Source organism: Elephas maximus, chromosome 3, assembly GCF_024166365.1.
Source record: "Elephas maximus indicus isolate mEleMax1 chromosome 3, mEleMax1 primary haplotype, whole genome shotgun sequence".
Lineage (NCBI taxonomy): Eukaryota > Metazoa > Chordata > Mammalia > Proboscidea > Elephantidae > Elephas > Elephas maximus.
The window spans coordinates 16,641,645-16,657,564 of NC_064821.1; the positions used below are offsets into that span (position 1 = coordinate 16,641,645).

The 15,920-nt window shown below is 39.0% G+C and overlaps 1 protein-coding gene across 1 annotated transcript; it reads right to left on the minus strand.

Annotated features, from left to right (window-relative positions):
- Window positions 1-7,049: 7,049 nt before the first annotated feature.
- On the minus strand, window positions 7,050-15,429 carry LOC126074079 (olfactory receptor 7C1-like; the record flags this gene model as incomplete). Its single annotated transcript, XM_049881412.1, has 3 exons — window positions 14,506-15,429; window positions 7,169-7,181; window positions 7,050-7,069 (listed from the first exon to the last, which is right to left on the minus strand). Coding segments are annotated over exons 1-3 (957 nt in total), but the record flags the coding sequence as incomplete, so codon positions are not given.
- Window positions 15,430-15,920: the final 491 nt, after the last annotated feature.

The following is a 15,920-nucleotide window of genomic DNA, read 5'->3' on the forward strand; positions in this document are numbered from 1 at the left end:
ACCTTTTCCTTCATGTGTTCTTCACCATATGCTACCTCCTGAAATGGTTGAACATTGACCAATTCTTTTTGGTACAGTGACTCTGTGTATTCCTTCCATCTTCGTTTGATGCTTCCTGTCTCATTTAATATTTTCCCCCCAGAATCCTCCAATATTGCAACTGGAGACTTGAAATTTCTCTTCAGTTTTTTTCATCTTGAGAAATGCCAAGTGTGTTCTTCCCTCTTTGTTTTTGTGATGGTTAATACTGTGTGTCAACTTGGCCAGGTGATGATTCTCAGTGTTTATATGTGATCAGCCCCATGATAGGATCCGCTGTGAGTAGCCAGTCAATTAAAAGGGAGTTTCCTTGGGCGTGTGGCCTGCATGCAAATATGAGCAGATGTTCTGGCTTTTGCCTGCTCTGGATCCTGCATCTGGCTGCTGTTTGTCTGGCCTCCAGTTCTTGAGACTTGAGCTAGCAACTTAACCTGCTGATCTTGGGATTCCTTGGTCTTCACAGCCTGTGAGCAAGAGCCCTGCTCTCTGACCTACCGATCTTGGGTTAGCCAGCCCCTACAGCTACATGAATCAGGAGAAGCCTTGTGTCCTCGCCTGCCTATCCTGGCATTCATTGATCTTCATAGCCTGTGAGCAAGAGCCCTGCTCTCTGACCTGTTGATCTTGTATTCGCCCTTGCAGCTATGTGAATCAGGAGAAGCCTCTATCCTGATTCATGGTCTTGAGACGTCCCACCCTGTACAATTTTGTGAGCCATTTCCTTGATATAAGTCTCTCTCTCTATATATTTATAGGCTTTACTGGTTTGGCTTCACTAGAGAACCCAGCCTAAGACAGTTTTCTATCTCCAGGCCTTTGCACATGTCATTATAATACTTTACTTTGTCTTCTCAAGCTGCCCTTTGAATTCTTCTGTTTAGCTCTTTTATCACTTCTTCCTTTTGCTTTAGCTACTCTACGTTCAAGAGCACATTTCACAGTCTCTTCTGACATCCATTTTGGCCTTTTCTTTCTTCTCTGTCATTTTAATTACATCTTGCTTTCTTCTTGTATGTTGGCCTTGATGTCATCTCACAGCTCATCTGGTCTTTGGTCATTGGTGTTCAGTGAGTCAGCTCTGTTCTTGACATGGTCTCTAAATTCAGGTGGGATATATTCAAGGTCATACTTTGGCTCTCATGGACTTGTTCTAATTTTCTTCAACTTCAACTTGAACTTACATATGAGCAATTGATGGTATTTTCCTCGGTCAGCCCCTGGCCTTGTCCTGACTAATGATTTTGAGCTTCTTCATTGTCTCTTTCCACAGATGTAGTCAATTTGATTCCTGTGTATTCCCTTCAGCAAAGTCCACATGTATAGTTGCTATTTATGTGGTTGAAAAAGGTAATTGCAATGAAGAAGTTGTTTATCCTGCAAAATTCTATAATGAGTTCTTCGTTGTCATTTCTATCACCTAGGCCATATTTTCCAACTACCAATCCATCTTGTTTCAACTTTTGTATTCTAATTGCCAATAATTATCAATACATCTTTGTTTCACATTGATCAATATCAGAGTGCAGAAGCTGGTGAAAATCTTCAATTTCTTCTTCTTTAGCCTTAGTGGTTGGTGAGTAAATTTGAATAATAGTCCTATTAACTGGTCCTCCTTTTAGGGATATGGATATTATTCTGTCATGGACAGCATTGTACTTCAGGATAAACTTTGAAATATTCTTTTTGACGATGAATACATCATTCATCTTCAATTCGTCATTTCCTGCATAGTAATCCGTATGATTGTCTGATTCAAAATGGCCAATATCAGCCCATTTCAGCTCATAGTAGTGACATTCATGGATCCCATTTGGTGTGAATACATCAGTCTATACTAAAGCTTACTGTAGAAACAGCCCTGTGAACTCCATTGTTGGATCCAAAGTAAGAAAATTTATGAGAATATTGTTCAGTACAATGTGCAGAGACTTCTTGAGAATGCTGTGGCTTACTGTTTTCATTGAGATGGATTGACACAGTGGCTGCAACAATGGGCTCAAGCATAACAACTATTGTAAGGGTGGCACAGGACCTGGCAGTGTTTTGTTCTGTTGTGCATAGGGTCACTATGAGTTGGAACTAACTTGATGGCATCTAACATCAACAACAAGTGTCTTCATTGTTTATATCCTATGGATTGAATTATATCTCCCCCAAATGTGTGTCAGTTTGGCTAGGCCAGGATTCCCAGTATTCTGTGATTGTCCACCATTGTGTCATCTGCTGTGATTTTCCTATGTGTTGCAAATCCTACATCTATGATGTTAATGAAGCAGGATTAGAGGTAATTATGTTAAGGAGGCAGGACTCAATTTACAAGATCAGGTTGTGTCTTGGATCAATCTCTTTTGAGATATAAAAGACAGAAGCAAGTATAGAGACAGAGGAAACTCACGCTACCAAGAAAGCAGCTCTGGGACCAGAGGGCATCCATTGGACTCGAGGTCCTGTGTGAAGAAGCTCCTAGACCAGGGGAAGATCGATGATAAAGACCTTGCCCCATAACCAACAGAAAGAGAAAGCCTTCCCCTGGCACCCTGAATTCAGGCTTCTAGCCTCCTAGACTGTGAGAGAATAAATTTCTGTTTGTTAAAGCCATCCACTTGTAGTACTTCTGTTATAGCAGCACTAGATAACTAAGACACTGCATATCAGGAATCATTCTTTAAAAAATTGGTTTGTGTTTATTTGCTCAATCTCACGATTTTTATAATTGATTCAGTCTCCTTTCTTCTGGCTGCTATAAAAAGCAGAGCCAAAGCTGGGGATCCACTTTAGCAAGTGTATAGGGATACATGGTACATTATAACTAATTGTAAAAATGTTTGGGAGAAAGGAGTTAGGATATGAATCAGAAAGGTGAGGCAAGTGCAGCTTATGCAGAATCTCATACGCCACTGAGAAGACTATGGCATTTACTGTGTGTGATATTGGAAGCTATTAGAGAGTTTTTTAGTAGAAAAATAATTGATCAGACGTCTAAGAATTTGTATGTGTGTGTGTGGTGAAATATATATAACAAAACATTTGCCATCTCAACAGTTTTTATTTGTACAATTCAGTGGCATTAACTATATGTTCTGTGTTGTACAGCTATCACCATAATCAGTTTTCAGATTTTGATCAGACTTAAGGATCATTTCAATTGCTAAATTGAGAATTAACTTTCAGCTGGGGAAGAAAGAAGAAGCATTGAGACTAGTTAGAAAGTTCTTGAAATACCCCACTGGGAAGGTCACGATCTAACTTACTGTCCAAACCAAAATTGAAATTCAAGTTGAAAATTTTGAAATAGAGGGTGCTAATTTTTTTATTTAAAATTATGCTCAGACACAGACATAAAACTGACACTGTAGCTCGTATGTATGGTCACCTAACCAAGGAGAAATGATTGTGACTGGTACCAGAGTGACATCAATGGGGATGGTGCTGAGGGCTCAAATGTTGGATGTGATTTGAAGGTAGTGCTGATAGATTTTTCTGGAGTATTTGATGTGGGTGATAGAAAAAGAGAGGAGCTAAGGAAAAGACAAAAGATGTTGGCTTGAAAAAACCAGAAAAATAGAGGTTTGCCACTTACAGAAAAGGGAAAGGCTGTGAGAGGAGCAGGTTTAGAGGGATAATAAGAATACAGGATGTCAGAAAATACTTTGAAACTTGCTCCTGAATATAGAGCAGCTAAAGCAAATGGAAGAAATGATGAGGGAAAAAGAGATGAGGGGTAGATTTCAAAGGGAAGCTCAAGAAGACAAAGTAAACTATTATACTGAAATGCGTGAAAACCTGGAGATAGAAAACCAAAAGGGAAGAACATGCTTGGCATTTCTCACCTGAAAGAAGTAGAGAAAAAATTCAAGCCTCGAGTTGCAATTTCTATGGTGAAATATTAAACAACACAGGAAATATCAAAAGAAGATGGAAGGAATACAAAGAGCCACTGTACCAAAGAGAATTAATTGGTCGGCATTCAATCATTTCAGAAGGTAGCATATGATCAAGAACTAATGGTACTAAAGGAAGAAGTTCAAGCTTCACTGAAGGTTTTCACATAAAACAAAGCTCCAGGAATTGATGGGATACCACTTGAGATGTTTCAACAAACAGATGCTGAACTGGAGGAAATCACTAATCTATGCCAAGGAATTTGGAAGACAGTTATGTGGTCAACTGACTGGAAGAGATTCATATTTGTACCCATCCCAAAGAAAGGTGATCCATCAAAATGTGGAAATTATTGAACGATATCATTAATATCACATGCAAGTAAAATTTTGCTGAAAATCATTCAAAAGTGGTTGCAGCAGTACATGGACAGGGAACTGCCAGAAATTCAAGCTGGATTCAGAAGAGGGCATGGAATGTGGAATACCCTTGCTGATGTCAGATGGATCCTGGCTGAAAGCAGAGAATACCAGAAAGATGTTTACTTGTGTTTTACTGACTATGCAAAAGTATTTGATTGTGTGGATCATAGCAAATTATGGGTAATTATTATGAAGACTTGGAATTTCAAAAACACAGAATTGTGCTCATGAGGAACCTGTACATGGACCAAGAGGCAGTCATTAGAACAGAACAAGGGAATACTGCATGTTTTACAGTCAGGAAACGTACGTGTCATGGTTGCATGGTTTCACCATATTTATTCAGTCTGTATGCTGAGCAAATAACCCGAGAAGCTGAACTATATGAAGAAAAACACAGTATCAGCTTTAGAGACTCATTAACCACCTTTGATACACAAGTAACAAAACCTTGGTTGCTGAAAGTGAAGAGGACTTGGAGCACTTACTGATGAAGATCAAAGGGCACAGCCTTCTGTATGGATTACACCTCAACATAAGGAAAACAAAAATCCTCACGACTGGATCAATAAGCAACAACATAATAAGTGGAGAAAAGATTGATGTTGTCAAGGACTTCATTTTACTTGGATCCACAGTCAATGCCCATGAAAGCAGCAGTCAAGAAATCAGATGACACATTGCACTGGGAAAATCTGCTGCAAAAGAAATCTTCAAAGTGTTAATAAAGGCAAATATGTGGCTTTAAGGACCAAGGTGCACCTTACTAAGCCATGGTGTTTTCAGTAGTCTTATATACATGTAAAAGCTGGACAATGGATAAGGAAAGCCGAAGAAGAATTGATGCCTTTGAATTATGGTGTTGGCAAAGAATACCGAATATATCATGATTGCTGGCAGAACGAACAAAACTGTCTTGGAAGAAGTACAGCCAGAATGCTCATTAGAAAAGATAATGGTGAGACTTTGTCTCACATATTTTGGACATGTTCTCAGAAGGGACAAGTCCCTGGAGAAGGACATCATGCCTAGTAGAGTGGAGGTCAGTAATGTGAAGGAGACACTCAATGAGACAATTGGCACAGTGGATACAGCAATGGTCTCTAGGAAAGCAGTGATTGTGAGGATAGTACAGTACTGGGCAGTGTTTCATTCTGTTGTACACAGGGTCGCTATGAATTAGAATCGACTTAACAATACCTAACAAGAACAACAAAGATCAGCATTTTGGACATGTCAAACTTGATGTATATGTTAAACTTCCAAGTTGAGAATCTATGAATCTGAAGTTATCCTGTCTGGAGATATGCATTTTGGAGTTATCAGGTTAGAGATATGATTTTAAATCCATGAGACAGCATGATATCACCTAGGATTTAAGCTAATTTAGATTTATTCATTCACCAAAATAGATCTCTTTCACTTACCTTCTGTTTCAGAGATTTTGATCAGTGGAGAGGATATGAAGATTTAAAAAAGACAAGGTACCAGTCTCCATGGTATTTCCTATTTAGGTTATTAGGAAAAGTATCATTTATTTTTCAATTTAGCATTACATATACAAAAAAAAAATTCTAATCACATATATTAATTGTGAGAATGAAGTTTTGTGCAGAATTTCATGTTATTTTGGTTAGGTGCTGTCGAGTCAATTCCAACTCATTGTAAACCTATGTATGTACAACAGAACCAAACACTGCCCTGTTACTACTACAGAATTTCATGCTGCTAGTATAGAATTTCATGTTAACACTATAGAATTTTGGTGATATCCCGAGATGCTTAACAAAGTAAGTTTAGAATAGAAAAAATGGGAATACATTAATTTTTAAAAATCTTTTTAAAAACTTTTACTCGACAGCAATGGATATGAATGGATTATTGCGCTTTAAGTGAAAGTTTACAAATCAAGTCAGTCTCTCATACAAAAATTTATATACACCTTACTATACACTCCTTTATACACTCCTAGTTGCTCTCCCCCTAATAAGACAGCACACACCTTCTCTTCACCCAGTATTCCAGTGCCATTCAGCCAGCTTCTGTTCTGCTCTGCCTTCTCATCTCCCCTCCACACAAGAGCTGCCCACATAGTCTCATGTGTCCACTTGAGCCAAGAAGCTCATTCCTCTCCGGTATCATTTTCTATTTTATAGTCCAGTCCAATCCCTGTCTGGAGAGTTGGCTTTGGGAATGGTTCCAGTCTAACAGAAGGTCTGGGGACCATGACCTCTGAGGTCTTTCTAGACTCAGACCATTAACTCTGGTCTTTTCATGACAACTTGAGGTCTGCATCCCACCACTCTTCTGCTCCATCAGGGATTCTCTGTTGTATTCCCTGTCAAGGCAGGCATCAGTTCTGGCCAGGCACCATCTAGTTTTTTTGGTCTCAAGCTGATGTAGTCTCTGATTTATGCAGCCCTTTCTACCCCTTGGGCTCATAATTACCTTGTGTCTTTGGTGTTCCTCATTCTCCTTTGCTCCAGGTGGGTTGAGACTAATTGATGCATCTTAGATGGTCGCTTGCTAGCGTTTAAGACCCCAGATGCCACTCACCGAAGTGGGATGCAGAATGTTTTCTTAATAGATTTTAATATGCTATTGACTTAGATGTCCCTTGAAACCATGGTCCCCAAGCGCCACACCTGCTAGTCTGGCCTTTAAAGCGTTTGGTTTATTCAGGAAACTTCTTTGCTTTTGGTTTAGTCCAGTTGAGCTGACCTCTCCTGTATTGTGTGTTGTCTTTCCTGTCACCTAAAACAGCTCTTGCCTACTATCTAAGTAGTGAATAGCCCTCTCCCACCCTCCCTCCCCACTCTCATAACCATCAAAGAATGTCTTCTTCTCTGTTTAAACTACTTCTTGAGTTCTTATAATAGTGGTCTCATACAATATTTGTCCTTTCGCAACTAACTAATATCACTCAGCATAATGCCTTCCAGATTCCTCCATGTTATGAAATGTTTCACAGATTCATCATTGCTCTTTATCAACACATAGTATTCCATTATGTGAATATACCATAATTTAATTATCCATTCATCTGTTGATGGGCACCTTGGTTGCTTCTATCTTTTTGCTATTGTAAACAGTGCTGCAGTGAACATGGGTGTGCATATATCTGTTCATTTAAAGGCTCTTATTTCTGTAGGATATATTCCAAGCAGTGGAATTGGTGGATCGTGTGGTACTTCTATTTCTAGCTTTTTAAGGAAGCGCCAAATCGATTTCCAAAGTGGTTGTGCCATTTTAGATTCCCACCAGCCGTGTATACATGCTCCAGTCTCTCCACAACCTCTCCAACATTTATTATTTTGCATTTTTTGGATTAATGCCAGCTTCGTTGGAATGAAATGGAATCTCATTGTAGTTTTGATTTGCATTTCTCTAATGGCTAATGATCATGAGCATTTCCTCATGTATCTGTTAGCTACCTAAATGTCTTCTTCAGTGAAATGCCTGTTCATATCCTTTGCCCATTTTTTAATTCGGTTGTCTTTTTGTTGTTGAGTTTTTGCAGTATCATGTAGATTTTAGAGATCAGACACTGATCAGAAATGTCATAGCTAAAATTATTTTTCCCATTCTGTAGGTAATCTTTTTACTCTTTTGGTGAAGTCTTTGGATGAGCATAGGTATTTGATTTTTAGGAACTCCCAGTTATTTAGTTTCTTTTCTGGTGTTTGTGCATTGTTAGCAATGTTTTGTATACTGTTTATGCCATGTATTAGGGCTCCTAGCATTGTCCCTATTTTTTCTTCCATGATTTCTATCGTTTTAGATTTTATATTTAGGTCTTTGATCCGTTTTGAGTTCGGTTTTGTGCATGGTATGAAGTATGGGTCTTGTTTCATTTTTTTGCAGATCGATACCCAGTTACTCCAGCACCATTTGTTAAAAAGGCTGTCTTTTCCCCACTTAACTGACTGTGGGGAATGTCAGCTGCTCATAAACCCGCTAACCCGCTGCCTTATGGGGATGGATTTATATCTGGATTCTCAATTCTGTTCCATTGGTCTATGTGTCTGTTGTTGTGTCAGTACCAGGCTGTTTTGACTACTGTGGTGGTATAATACGTTCTAAAATCAGGTAGCATGAGGCCTCCCACTTTTTCTGTCTTTTTCAGCAATGCTTTACTTATCTGGGGCCTCTTTCCCATATGAAGTTGGTGATTTGCTTCTCCATCTTATTCATAACTGTTGTTGGAATTTGGATTGGAAATGCATTGTATCTATATATCGCTTTTGGTAGAATAGATTTTTTTTTACAATGTTGAGTCTTCCTATCCATGATCAAGGTATGTTTTTCCACTTATGTAGGTCTCTTTTGGTTTCTTGCAGTAGTGTTTTGTAGCTATCTTTGTATAGGTCTTTTATGTCTCCGGTTAGATTTATTCCAAATTATTTTATCTTCTTGGGGGCTATTGTAAATGGTATTGATTTGGTGATTTCCTCTTTGATGTTCATTTTGTTGGTGTAGAGGAATACAACTGATTTTTTTGTATGTTTATCTTGTATCCTGATACTCTGCTGAACTCTTCTATTAGTTTCAGTTGTCTCTTTAGGATTCCTTAGGGTTTTCTGTGTCTAAGATCATGTCATCTTCAAATAGAGATACTTTTACTTCTTCCTTACTAATCTGGATGCCCTTTATTTCTTTATCTAGCCTAATCGCTCTGGGCAGGACCTCCAATACAATGTTGAATAAGAGTGGTGATAAAGGAGATCCTTGTCTGGTTCCCAATCTGAAGAGGAATGCTTTCAGACTCTCTCCATTTAGGATGATGCTGGCTGTTGGCTTCATATAAATGCCCTTTATTATGTTGAGGAATTCTCCTTCTAGTCCTACTTTGCTGAGCAATTTTATCATGAATGGGTTTTGGACTTTATCAAATGCCTTTTCTGCATCAATTGATACGATCATGTGGTTCTTGTCTTTTGTTTTATTTATATGATGGATTACATTAATTGTTTTTCTAATGATGAATGATCCCTGCATACCTAATATGAATCCCACTTGGTCACAGTGAATTATTTTCTTCATATGTCATTGAATTCTATTGGCTAGAATTTTGTAGAAGATATTTGCATCTAAGTTCATGAGGGATATAGGTCTGTAATTTTCTTTGTTTGTGGTGTCTTTACCTGGTTTTGGTATGAGGCATATGCTGGCTTCATACAATGAGTTTGGGTGTATTCCATCTTTTCCTATGCTCTGAAATACCTTCAGTATTGTAACTCTTCTCAGAAAGTTTAGTAGAACTCTGCGGTGAAGTCGACTGGGCCAGGACTTTTTGGGGGGGGGGAGTTTTTAAATGGCCTTTTCAGTCTCTTTTTTATGGGTTTATTTAGCTGTGCTACTTCTGTCTGTGTTAGTTTAGGTAGGTAATGTTTTTCATCCAATTCTAGGTTTTCAAATTTGTTACAGTACAATTTTTTGTAGTAATCTGATATGATTCTTTTAATTTCAGTTGGATCTGTTGTCATATTGCCCATCTCATTTCATATCGGGTTATTTGCTTCCTCTATTTTTCTTTTGTCAGTTTGGCCAATGGTTTATCAATTTTGTTAATTTTTTCAAAGAACCAGCTTTTGGTCTCGTTAATGCTTTCAATTATTTTTCTGTTCTATATTTAATTCTGCGCTAATTTTATTTGCTTTCTTCTGGTGCCTGAGGGTTTGCTTCTTTCTATTTGTTCAAATTGTAGGGATAATTCTTTGATTTGGGCCCTTTCTTCTTTTTGGATATGTGCATTTATTGATATAAATTGACTTTGGGCGCTGCTTTAGCTGTGTCCCAAAGGTTCTGATAGGAAGTGTTTTCATTCTCATTGGATTCTATGAATTAGTTTATTCCATCCTCATTGTCTTCTAAAACCCAGTCATTTTTGAGCAGGGTATTGTTCAGTTTCCAAGTGTTTTGATTTCTTTTCCCTGCTTTTTCTGTTGTTGATTTCTACTTTTATGGCTTTATGGTCAGACAAGATGATTCGTAATATTTTGATGTTTTGGATTCTGTTAAGGTTTGCTTTATGACCTAATACATGATCTATTCTAGAGACTATTCCATAAAAAATGGAAAAGTATAAAAAAATGTATACTTTGTTGCTTTGGGGTGGAGTGTTCTGTATATGTCTGTGAGGTCTAGTTGGTTGACTGTGGCATTTAGAACTTCCGTGTCCTTATTGAGCTTCTTTCTGGATGTTCTGTTCTTCACTGAAAGTGGTCTGTGGACATCTCCTATTATTATTCTGGACCTGTCTATCTCACTTTTCAATGCAGAGTTTGCTTTATGTATCTTGAAGCCCTGTCATTGGGTGCATAAATATTTAATATGGAAATATCCTCCTGGCATATTGTCCCTTTAATCATTATATAGTGTCCTTCCTTATTCTTTGTGGTGGGTTTAACTTTAAAGTCTATACTGTCAGAATATTGCCACTCCTGCTCTTTTTTGATTGTTGTTTGCTTGATATATTTTTTTCTACCCTTCAAGTTTTAGTGTTTGTGTTTTTAAGTGTAAGGTGTGTCTCTTGTAGCCAGCATATAGATGAATCATGTTTTTTAACCCATTCTGCCTCTGTCTCTTTATTGGCGCATTTAGTCCATTTACATTCAGCGTAATTATGGATAGGTATGCGTTTAGTGCTGTCATTTTGATGTCTTTTTTTGTTTGTTGTTGACACTTTCTTTTTCCCACTTAATTTTATTGTGCTGAATAGTTTATATATTGTCTTTTCCTCTTATTCATTGTTGTTGAGTCCATTTTTGCAAGCCTTCATTTTTTCTTTTGTGTTATTTTGATGGGTAGGACTGTTAGTCTCCTTTTTGTTTACCTTAATATTTACTTCTATTTTTTTTAAGTTTAAACCTAGCTTTTATTTCTTTATATTACCTTAACTTCTTCTCTGTGTGAAACATCTGTGACTACATTTTTTAGTCCCTCTTTGTTTTCATGTTGTCTTTTACATAATGACATCACTGTTTCCCTGTGTTGAGTGGTTTTTATCTTGATTTATTTTTGTGATTTCCCTGTCTTGCTTGACATCTGTTTGCTCTGTCCTGTGTCCTAGTCTTGGGTTGATATCTGATATTATTGACTTTCTAAGCAGAGAACTCCCTTTAGTATTTTTTGTATTTTTGGTTTGGTTTCTTACAAATTCTCTAAAGTTCTCTTTATCTGGAAATGTTCTAATTTTGCCTTCATGTTTGAGAGACAGTTTTACTGGATATATGATTCTTAGCTGGCAATTTTTTTCCTTCAAGGCTTTCTATAAGTCATCCCATTGCCTTGTTGCCTGCACGGTTTCTGCTGAGTAAAAAAAAAAAAAATTTTTTTTTTTTTGAGTCCGAGCTTATTCTTATTGACGCTCCTTTGTAGGTGACTTTTTGTTTATCCCCAGCTGCTCTTAAAATTCCCTCTTTACCTTTGGTTTTGGCAAATTTGATTGCAATATGTCTTGATGGCTTTCTTTTGAGATCTATCTTACGTGAAGTTCGATGAGCATCTTGGATAGATATCTTCTCATCTTTCACTATACCAGGGAACTTTTCTACCAAGAAATCTTAAACAATTCTCTGTGTATTCTCTGTTATTCCTCCCTTTTCTTAGAAACCCGGGTGGCATAGTGGTTAAGTGGTACGGCTGCTAACCTAAAGGTCAGCAGTTCAAATCTGCCAGGCGGTCCTAGGAAACTCTATGGGGCAGTTCCACTCTGTCCTATAGGGTCGCTATGAGTCGGAATAGACTCAATGGCAACAGGTTTTTTTTTTTTTTCTCCCTTTTCTAGTACTCCAAGCACTTGTAGGTTATTTCTTTTGATAGAGTTCCACATGATTCTTAGGGTTTCTTCATTTTTTTAAATTATTGTATCTGATTTTTCTTCAAATTTATTGGTGCCACGTATTTTATCTTCATTCTCATTAATTCTGCCTTCCAGATCCTCTATTCTGCTTCTCTGACTTTTTAATGAGTTGTCTAATTCTGTCATTTTATTGTTAATGTCTGAATTTTTGATTGCTGTCTCTCTATGAATTCTTGCAGTCTGTTAAATTTTTCATTATGTTCTTAAATAATCTTTTTTAAGTTCAACTGCTTTATCTGTGTGTTCTTTGGCTTGTTCTGTGTTTTGCCTGATCTCGTTCCTGATGTCTTGATGAATTCTGTATATTAATCTTTTGTATTCTACATCTAGCAATTCCAGGAATTCACCTTCATCCAGAATATTCCTTGATTGTTTTGAGAGCTTGTTGAAGTGATTATCATCTGCTTTTTTTATGTGATTTGATATTGACTGTTATCTCTGAGCCATGTATAAGTTATTGTATTAATTTATTTTATGTTTACTCACTGCAGCCTAGCTTCTTGCTTTGTTTTGTTTTGGTATACCAAAATAGGCTGCTTGAGTGAGCTAGCTTGCTTATTTTAGCCTTTGAAGCTGAAACGTCTTGTCTGCAGATGGCTAGAGCTCTTTCCAGGTACATGAGCCTATAAGACCATTGTTTTCTTGTATGGATTCAGCTCAGGTGTCAAGGTAGGTGGTCATTAATTGTGTGATACACACTCTGTCCTACAGTCTTAGAGGGGCAAGGGTGATTGGTGTAGCCACAGGTATCTGGTTGCATATTGGGGTCACACTCTTACCAAGGCAGAGGGCTGACAACCGTCCCCTATGAGGAAAGTGCATCCCTGTTCCCTATAGCACACAGGTGCGTGGACTCTGCAGATGGACCATGGGCGCCCAATGCTTTTGGTGGTAAGGACTGGGAGGTACCACTTATCCTTGGACCCCTGTTTTAGGTGGCTAGGTGATGTGGGTGGAGCCACCAGTCCTTAGGCCCCTGATGTGGTTCTTAGGACCCTGTTTAATAGACAAATTGGCATCAAACATCAAAAACTTCACCTCTCCAGCACACAGGTAAAACAGTTGCAGTCTGCCAACAAGGGTCTATTCTACTGAAATGGGCCCACACATGTCCATGCAGAGGTGAAATGTATTCAAAGTCTGTGGACCATTTGTGCCTGGACAGGAACCACTTCTGTCCTGAGCTCCCCAGCTTAGTGGATCCGGCAGATGATCTTTGCCCCCTATTGTTAATTTATTCCTTTTCTAAAACAGGGAGAATGTCTCAGGACATGCAGCAGGACCTAACTCAGGCCCAGGGAAATTGGCAGCCATTGAAGCCAGCTTGGGGGCTGTGAGCACGGTAAAATAAATGTAAATACTTAGCTTTTGCCGAGAGCACCCTTATTCTCTGGTTCCGGAGGTGTTAGTAGGCTGTGCAGCTAATTGTCTCTCCCTGAGGAAACCGTGCCCAGAATGCTACCACCAGCCTTGCTGTGGTGGCTCCAGGGGAGCGTACCTGAGGGGTGCTGGTTTCCGCCAAGTCAGGTCCAGCAACTCGTCACCATTTCTGAACCATCTCTCCCTCTCCCTTCCACTCAGTTCATTTTATAACTTTGCCTCTGATGTTCAGGGCTCCTAGCTTGTCATATATATAATCGTTTCACTTGTTGTTTTGGGTCTTTGTTGTAAGAGGTCTCACTGGAAGTGTCTGACTACTCCTCCACTTGTTGACCCACCTCCCTGAGATTGGGATACTTTAATTCAAAGGTTTGACAACATTTTCCAGTAAAGGGCCAGATGGTAAATATGTCAGGCTCTGCAGGACAGGCAGTCTCTGTGGCAACGACACAGCTCTGCTGTTGCAAAGGGGAAGCAGCCATAGACAGCACATACACCAATGTGCATGGCTGAGTTCCAATAAAACTTTATTTACAAAAACAGATAAAGGGCCAGGTTTGGTGCTCCGACCATAGTGTGCATTTGAAGATGGTACTGATGAAAGAGTGTCTTAGAAAATAGTTAAAATCGAGACATGGTAAGTTATATTAATTCCAAAAATAGAGGAGGATAAGAAGTTGCTTGGATACATCTAAGTTCTATGAGAAAGTGTAAAGGATACCCAACATATAACTTTATGATCAGTAGAGAGAGCAGGAAAAGTGCCAAAGGAAGACCCAAGGAAAGAGTTGTGTTAAAATACATAAAACTGCACAGTGTCAAAATGTTGGATGAAAGAGGCCAGGAATTCTGGTCCTTAGTGGTCTTAGCCCTGCTATTCATGATGGCCCTCCAACAGATCCATCAGTGAGAGGCAGCTGCCCTTCTAAGAAGTCTCCCTAGGGCACCTTTAATGTCCCTGTTCCTCAGGCTATAGATGAAAGGGTTCAACATGGGTGTGACCAGAGTGTACATCACTGAGGCCATCATATTTTTCCTAGAGGATGGTATAGCTGCAGAGCTGAGGTAGACCCCAAAGCCTGTGCCATAGAACAAGGAGACGACAGAGAGGTGAGATCCACAAGTAGAAAAGGCTTTATACTTGCCCCCAGCTGATGAAATTGTCAGTACGGAGAAGGCAATCTGAGAATAAGAGAAAAGTATTCCGCTGAAAGGAATGAAGGCCAGGAAGCCAGTCACCAAATACACCACAATGTTATTGATGAAAGTATCAGAACAGGCGAGTTTCAGGACTTCAGGAGGATCACAAAAAAAGTGGGGGATTTCTATGTGTGTGCAGAAGGACAGCCTCAGAAGTGGCAAAAGTTCTGCAAGGGAGCCCATGACACTGAGACACCAGGACCCCAGAACTAGCAATATACAGAGCTGGGGGTTCATGATGACCATGTAGTTCAGGGGGTGACAGATTGCCACGAAGCGGTCATAGGCCATCACAGTCAGGAGTAAATTGTCCAGGCATCCAAAAACAATGAAAAAAAAAATCTGGGTGAGACAGCCTTCATAGAGGATAGATCTGCTCTGCATCTGGATGTTCACCAGCATCTTTGGTATAGTGGTAGAGGTGAAACAGATGTCAACAAATGACAGGTTGGAGAGGAAGAAGTACATAGGTGTATGGAGATGGGAGTCAGAGCTGACGGCCAGGATGATGAGCAGGTTTCCAGTGAAGGTGACCAGGTACATGGATAGAAACAGCCCAAAGAGAATGAGCTGAATCTCTAACTTTGCTGAAAATCCCAGAAGAAGAAATTTTGAAGTGCGTGTTTGATTTGCTGATTCCATGTGGATGAAATACCTACCAGGACAGACGTAAAGCACCATTGAGTTATCAGCAAACCAACAACACAGAAATGTGGTTGCTTTTCATTGGAAATGGAAGAATTAATTTAATACTATCTTTGTCTACTTTTCTTCACTTGGGGAATTCTAAACAGTTCCATTCTTTCCTTTGCTGCCAGTTCTATCTGGAAGCCTAAACAGAGACCCAAAGTTGTACCCACTCTAGCCTGGTTACTCAAAGTGTGGTCCTGGGGCCAGCAGGATCAGCATAACCTGGGAACTTCTTAAGCGTGCAGTAACCTTAACCCACCCAGACTTGCAGAAGCACAATCTGTGTTTTATCAAGCTTTAGGGGCCTTTATTTGCTGATGTGGCATGACTCAAAATGAGAAGAAACAGCTGAAAACATCCATTAATAATCGGAACATGGAATGTATCAAGTACAAATCTAGGAAAATTGGAAGTCATCAAAATGAAATGGAACACATAAACAT